At 46.6% G+C, this 7,966-nt stretch overlaps 1 protein-coding gene across 2 annotated transcripts; it reads right to left on the reverse strand.

The window, feature by feature from the left end:
- Nucleotides 1–3,942: 3,942 nt before the first annotated feature.
- On the reverse strand, nt 3,943–7,721 carry chst1 (carbohydrate (keratan sulfate Gal-6) sulfotransferase 1). 2 transcript variants are annotated; one of them, XM_035164372.2, is made up of 2 exons: nt 7,408–7,721; nt 3,943–5,634 (listed from the first exon to the last, which is right to left on the reverse strand). In XM_035164372.2, exon 2 carries the CDS (start codon nt 5,592–5,594, stop codon nt 4,314–4,316), a length of 1,281 nt encoding a protein of 426 aa, XP_035020263.1. In that variant the 5' UTR covers nt 5,595–5,634; nt 7,408–7,721; the 3' UTR covers nt 3,943–4,313. The 2 variants fall into 2 exon arrangements, with proteins under 2 accessions (XP_035020263.1, XP_035020343.1); XM_035164452.2 differs by having other exon boundaries at nt 7,392–7,721.
- Nucleotides 7,722–7,966: the final 245 nt, after the last annotated feature.

Here is a 7,966-nt window from a genome sequence, read left to right on the forward strand (position 1 = left end):
ACCTGACTGATTCATCAAGGCTGCTGGGATGCAGGAGTCGAGAACCATCCGCCTGGGGGACACACGTCGGGAGGTCGAAGCAACACTCGCTCGCAGGGACACGCGGGAAACGCTCGCGTCACGTGAACCGCACGCTGGGACACTGTTGACATGTTTAAGTGGCATAATTCCGCGGATTTGCTCAGTTCAGTGAGCTAACTCGATGATATCCCACTGAGCTGAGCAGAAACAGGGGCATGAGCAGATTTACCCACACAAACACAGGCTAAAAGCAGGACGTGCAAAATTTCTAACGGCAGATTTTCCTCTCCAGACTTCCTCTTTGCGAGAATGATCCCTTCTCCTTCCGCAGTCTTCGCTCACTAACAAGTAGTTTTAGCTGCCGGGACGTGTTCTGTCAGCTCGGCTCAGTAAACATTGGGCACAAAGGAGCAAATATCTTGCAGCTCTGCATGCAGTCACACAGGGTCAGAATATTAAGGTCACATTATGAGGGGATAAGAAGAGAAAACGGGAGAGAGGGAGACATGGTGAGAGAGGGATTAGCTGTACTTTCTTCCAGGGGCTTGTGAACCATATGTTCAGCCCTGGGACACAATAAACAAGACGAGGGGCCCAGAGACACAGCGACGCACCCACACATGGGGAGCAGGCCGCGTGCAGGGGTCAGGCATGTGGAGGAAGTGTGCCAACGCTTGTAAACTGTCCAGCAGTGGACGCGAGGTGCCAAGTTGAGTTCAAAGCAACAAAATGCAACTGTTTTTTACCCCTTAAATTGCAGATTCAAAATGAAGGCAGCAGAAACCGATGTGGGAGCACAGCGGGGATTCTTCTAACAAGCAACAGACGCAAAAAATAAAAAAATAAACCAAATATCTCTGGAGTCAGACACTGACGAATGTGTCAAGACAGTTTGTGGCGATAAGAGCCGACGCCGGTGCCTGTGTGTTGTAAAGAAAATCACGTGATCTCATCACTTCCTGCGTCTGTGCAGAAAAGCGCTTGTGCTTCGTTGTGCATGTGTGAAAAGCAAAATGCAGGTAAAGACCCAGACCCGATTCTCTGGACTTTATCCGCATTAACTTTGGTGAGAGGGTACGATCTCCTGTGAGAAGTGTGGAGCTGACAACTGTCGGAATCAGGCTCGACTCAAGAGTAATCTCCAATCAGCTGTCTTCTATCGACCTCCTGATGACGACCTATATTTTGGGGCCACGTCTCCGTGAATACGAAGCAACAAACCGGCGAGTGATGAGCTAAACACAGAAAAAGACAAACAGAGGCGTGAAGCTCATCAAGAGCCAACCCGGCACGTCATGGAAACCACGTGCATGTACACACAAGCTTCGGCTATGCAGCGGATTTTAGTTTTCAAAATTAACAGTATGCCGAGCACATCCGGAAGATTCAGAGGTAAAGGGAAAAACAGAGAGTGAGCACTGAAGCAAAGGAACAATCCCCTGGGATCTGTGTAAAAGGAGAGAGAGAGAGGTGGATGATGGAGAAGGCAGCGCGGAAGGAGAGAGCGAGGGAGAGAGGAGGAGAGAGTTTGCCTCCAGCCTCGGCACAGAGGAGGATCAAAGGTTTGTGCTCTGCATCTCAATGGACATCCAGTCACCAATACTGATGAGCCAGGGCGTGTGATGCTCCATTCATACACTTTATATCTTATGGGTAAACAAGTGGTCAGTGCATTGGACGTCAATCCCCTGTTTTCATCCACTGCACAATGAGGTGTCAAGAAATTCAAAGTCGGCAAAAAAAGGTTCGTAAAAAGCAAATGTGTAAAGACAACAAGAGTAAAAGGACTGACACTGCTGGAATTTAAAATGAATATAGTTGCACGGTATAATGGAGGATGTTAAAAGACTCTTTATAAGTTTGGTTTTTTTACAGGATTACACTAAAACTAGAGATTATTGCAAAACCTGGTGGAAGGAGGGGACATGGTGAGGATCCGGATCAGGGATGGATCCAGGATTACTTTTTATCTCTCTTTATAACACTGGTGGCCTTGGTGGACGTTTGCACTCTACTCGCTTGTTTAAATCATGACGTGTGTTTCCAGATCCAACAATTCTGGATCCCAGATGGTGAAAAGATAAAAAAACGACCTGAAACCAAGTTGATCTTTTGTCAGTGGGTCCTAATGTCAGCGAGCTGCACTTAGCTGAGCAGCAACAACTGTGTGAAGACTGAACTGAAGTCTGTGAAATGAGGAGTCCAGTCAGGTCTGCTCCTGCTCGGCTGGAAAAAGATAATTCATTTAATTAATTTTTACCCTAATTAATGTCTCTCAAAAAATATAGGTGATGCGACCTGAACGTTCGGACGCAGACGTGGATATTACATCATGCACAACATCACACAACTGCTATTGGGATGTTTTGTATTCGATTGTTTTCGGGAAGTGTAATTATGTCTTTATTGCTTGAAAGTGACTTTGTTTGTAATAAAGCTTAGTGACGCTAACTAATTACCACCTTTAAAATCCTGTCTCCGTCTGCGACACACGACTCAGGTCCTAAATGCAACTCGCTCCTCATATTGAATTCAGGACGTTTACCCGACATCACACAGGGAAACTCTGCACTTTATGCCTGCAGCTGCGTTTCTGTGCACGTTCTTGACGGCGTCTGTGCCGCGTGATGAAAACCGACATTCAGTTTGAGCTGCTACAGAATAAAACAGTTTGGAAATGAAGCACAAAGCATGAGATGATTGATGTTTACTGCAAACTCACCAGTGAGAAGATTAGATAAACCATTTCTGGGAATGTTTACCTGAACACTGGTTACATCCTCTAACGGCCGCGTGGATCACAACATGGCGGCGCCCGTATCTGGGGTACTCTGGCACAGCGGGGGGGGGGGGGTTCGAGACACATTATGCACTTTATATACATTCTATACTTTGTGCCAATCAAATCAATACCGGTCCAAAACTCCACCGATAAACAAACTGCTTGTAATTTATGCAACAAATCATCATGACAGTTAGATTTATTTGTGCTTGAGTTCAGAAATGTCATGTGAACGGGGTTTTGGAAACCAAAAGTTAAATAAAACAAATGTAAACTTTGATTCGGGATCATTTTTTAAATTGTAGAACAACATATTACTTTGGTGACTTGTTCTGTGTTCCAGCCTGAAGCGTCTGCCCTTTAACGTCGCCTGGTTGAAAGCAGCCAACCGCTTCTACGACCATCAGAGGATTTGTTCCAGATTATGTCCACTCATTAAAGTAATGCTCTTCATATGTGATCAGTGTAGAAATAAATGTGGTTGTGTTGTACAGTATAGGAGCAAAAAAATAAATAAAAAAGGGAATCCGCAGTGCAACCTGTTCTCCAAAGACATATCTTCCTCAGTTATGAATCTTTCATGTGGAAGATAAATCTAACATGAACTGTCAGAAGGGCGGCCTTATTTTACCTGGGAGAGAAAGCACAAGCCATTTTCTTTAACGTGTGGTGTTTTCCAGCTTTCATACCTTTTTTTTTTTTTATCAGATGACATAAAAAGTGAGGATATCTGCTGCTGTTTCACCAAACGTCTTCCTATCAGTGGTGTAAACATGTGTAACCCACAAAGACAGAAAAGACAGACTTGGAATAAATGGATTCTAGAAACGTGAGAAATGCAGCTCTTCTTCCGGATCTCTCCTCCATCTTTTCTCTACGCTGTGTTCCTCCTGAAAAAATCTGAATAATCCCCCGAACACCGGCAGTAACGATTTAAGCATCACCTCTAATTAGTGTGTGTTTGTCTACCGCAGATGGTTGTGTATCCTCCGATGACACACTCGTGACCTCCGCTGGGATTCTGTCCCTTTAACTTGAGAGCTTATTAATTGTCTGCAATTATCCTTTTGCGAGCGCGGCATCTGTCAGAAGCGTCTCGCCTGTTCCCCACATGGATAGAAGTGCCATAGTAGTAAAGGTTGACTGCAACATTCACCATTTATTGCACAGTTGGGCTTGTACAGTCCACTTTCTCCACCACAGGTATAAAATATGTCCAAACAACAGCTTGCATACAGGGAATGAACGAGGACAGTGTCTTATCTTGGTTCCAGAGATGATAGAAAAAGAACGAAATAAGACATTTGTAAACTAGCTTTGTGTTTTTAAGTGTGCTGTTCTGTAACGTTGGGGGAACGATCCGTGGTTCCCTCGGTGCATTCGATATCTTTAAAGTTTAGTGCAAATTTGAAGAAACAGAAAAACAACGGAAAGAAAACCAACTAACTAAGGAAATCATAAGGCAACAATTATAAATATATCAAAAATAATCAATAGAGAGCTATCTTCGTTACAAAACAGGTACAAAAGTTTTGTCCTGCACCAGTGAAAGGGACATGTTTTTCAGCTCGTCCGGTGACCTCACAGCTTTGTATCCCAGCTGGTGGAGTACTTTCTGACACACGGTCTGCGTGTACTCCACCATGTCGTACGACAGTTTCAAACGCCAACTCTCCGCGTTCGCCGCCGAATCCCTCATTGTGCCAAACTTGTGTTTTGTCGAGGGCTCGTTGGTGCCCTGAGTGTTCGCCTGTATCCAGTCTTTCACGTTTTTATCCATCGACAGCCCCAGAAAGTCGTAGATCTCCTTCGTCTTGACCAGTGGGCTTCTCGCCAAATCTTCATAGCGAACCAACATGTACTTCCCTTTGAGCCAATAGGGATGGCTGAGACCGGTTGAAACAGAATTGAGAAAGTCTTCACAGAGGACAGTGAACGGACTCAAGTCCAGATTGTAGGGCCTTCTCCCCGTGGCCCTCCAGATACGCCACAGACGATACGCGTCCCTGAAAGTCTCAATCCGTGACGACAGGATACCTCGCGGGTCTCTGACAAGTTGAATGACTTTGATATTCAGCCGCGGGTCCTCCACCAAAGCTCGTAGATCTTCAACTTCTGGCACGCGAACAATTTTGAGAGCCACGTTCCGTTTCTCGCGGCACGCCTCCGTTGCTAAGGTCATGTTTAGAGTAGCACACTTCTTAATGCAGTCCCCTTCCTCCACATTGACGTCAGCAGGGCCAAAGGCATCACACACAGGTTGCTGGCACAATGCTCGGCTGACGCCGCGGCGAAACAGTTTATCCGTGGTGTGGTTGGTGGGCGTCGGTTTGATATAGCTCTCCAGGAAATAAAGATCGCAAACACATATGCTGCGCAGAAGGTCTCGACTGGCACCCAGCATCAAACGCCGCTCTGTGGCGAAGCGGCTGGTGGACAGACGCGGCAGCAGTGTGTTCTGGACGTGGTAAAGAGGCTCGAACAGGTAGAACACGTCCTGGTGCTGGTTGATCAGCTGCCCCACGAAGGACGAGCCGCTGCGAGTGGTGGCCAGGATCAGGATGTGTGTTTTTTTACGCGTGGCATTGATGGACAAGTAAGGGAATTCATCGCAGCCTGCGCCTCCGGCCGCCGCCCGCTCAGAGGGAGGCTCTGTGTCCTGGCCGCAGTTCTGGGGGCTGGGCAGCGGGCAGAGCTGGAAAGGCATGGAGGTGAGCGTCCGGATGGCCGTGTACTGGATGGCGATGGTGGTCAAAGCCAGCAAAATCACTGCCTTCACGGAACAGTGCATGGCTGAAGCTCTTCATTTAGCGGTCGTTGACAGGTCCTCCCTGTGAGGAGAAAGAAGCGGTTTCATGTTTTCATTCTCAGAAATTAGTTTTATTTGTTACTACATCACTTTTGGGGTCTTGTAGATATTTCTGTGAAAGTTGTTAACAGGACAAAATATAACAGTGTGGATCACGTACTGCCTTTAATGGGATAGTCCACAGAAAAATTTAAATTCACACATTACACCAATTACTTCAGTTGTGTTGGATTTGGCTGCAACGCCGTTTACCCCTGAAACTCCAGAAGTGTTTTGTGGACCTCACCCACTTCACCCACTTCTCCATCGCCGTAGTGGTGAGTAGATAATGAGTGCATTTTCATTTTTCTGTGAACTATCCCTTTACATGACGATTGATTATTAGACACTACAACAAGACACAAAAGGACATCACAACACAATCGTAGTTGATCCCATTATCTTCTCATAAGTCATCAGTGGACTGATCGTAAGCACCATGCAGCCAATATGTTATTTACACACCCGGGGCCAAAAGGCTGTGTTATCATTCTCCGTGGTGGTCGAGGCTTGAATATTATTTTATCAGAAAAGAAGAAGAGCAGTTCTTAATGTACATGACTGTGGCCATGAGACAGCACTGTGCGACTCAATCAACTCATCTCCTGTTTCTCCTTCAGTGCCACGGCCCTAATCTGTGGAAATTAAAATGCATAACGACAAGAGGTCACAAACAGCGAGGAAGCACAGAACAGCTTGTATATGGAATCTAAAGATGGCAAGACACGTTGTTCAGTTTGTACCAGTGTTTCAAACTGGCTTTTACCTGATATTAAAACATGCTGGTTATATAAATGCAACTTTAAGAGTTCAAAATGCACCAAAAGTTACCATATAACGATTATTGGAGACACAAATACTCCACCAAGTCCACTATACAAGTCCACTATACTGCAGCACACAGCCCATATTCACTTTCCCTCTCCGTCTGCTCCATCACGTCTGCATCTAATTCAAGGAGCTCGCTCGGGCCTGATTGGTGAAGCTCAGCACTGAGCCGTGTTTTCACTTGTTCATCAGGAAAAAACTAAAAGTAGCCTCCGACGCCAGCACAGGAAGGTAAACAGTAGTTTGAAGCTTCGGGAGCAATGTCACGTCAAGGATACACGATGCTGCAGGCAAAGACGGATAATCACTCAGAAATTACATCCAAATGAGGATTTTAAAATACTGATAATTCTGCAGGATTAAACACAGACGGTTTGATGGTGTGTGTGTGTGTGTGTGTGTGGGGGGTGGATAAACCCTCATCACTTCAGACGTGCATGAGACTTGTAAGGTCCACGAAAGAGACATTAAGTGAAAACAATGTGGGGGATGAGAAATGAGAATACATTTTAAATGAACTAACTCATGCAGAAGAGCTGGAGTGTGACTGCGGAGCGTCTCCAGCCTTTCGTGTGTGTGATGGAGGAGCCGAGTCTTTTACTTGATACTCTGACCAACACACAAATCCTGACTTCTGTCTGTGGCAGCAACACAAAAACGACTCGATTCTCTCGCACGGAGCATCACTGCTTTTATTCCTCGCAGATATTGTGACTGAAAACCGACTCGTGCTGCAGAGGGAACAGTGCGATGCAGGCAAACCCCCGAACCGGTGCTGCGATAAGACAACATGGAACAAATGGCATCAACGCGTCCCACCCGGCTGCAAGTGTCCAAAAACAGCAATGCATGAAATAAAGCTGCAGAAAATCCCTCAGAGAAACAATCAAAAAAAATGAAACAAAATCTCACTTGTTCCCCGTTATACCTTGTTGGAAGTTGTAGAATCCTCATGACGCGCGGCTCGTCTATGAAACGGACCAAATCCAACCGTGCACTCCTGCTCCTAATTCTTCCGATGAGGGAATAAAAGAGCTGTGTTTCCCCCGTGCAGCGGCGCCGGGAGCCGGTTGAAGTTGCGCGGCTTGTTGCGGAGCTGCGGGAGAACGGAGGAGCGGGCGGTGTTGTTGCTCTGCAGCCGGGAAGCGAGAGGCTTGAGCCGGGGAACAGCGGCGGGCAGCTTCCCCCCTCGAATGATGCGCAGAGGCTGCGAGTGCGTGAGGTACACAGGGAGCGACTGTCTGGACCACCCCAGACCCCTCCCCCTATCCACCTGCCCCTCTCTCTCTCTCTCTCCCCCCCTCTCTCCCATGCACACACACACACACACACACACACACACACACACACACACACACACACACACACACACACACCTCATTGGCATAATGCATCCCTAGCCCCTAAACTTAAAGGGATAGTTCACCCAAAAATGAAAAATTCACTCATCATCTACTCAGCACTATGCCGATGGGTGGGGGTTAGAG

This window comes from Hippoglossus stenolepis, chromosome 1, assembly GCF_022539355.2.
Source record: "Hippoglossus stenolepis isolate QCI-W04-F060 chromosome 1, HSTE1.2, whole genome shotgun sequence".
Classification (NCBI taxonomy): Eukaryota; Metazoa; Chordata; class Actinopteri; order Pleuronectiformes; family Pleuronectidae; genus Hippoglossus; species Hippoglossus stenolepis.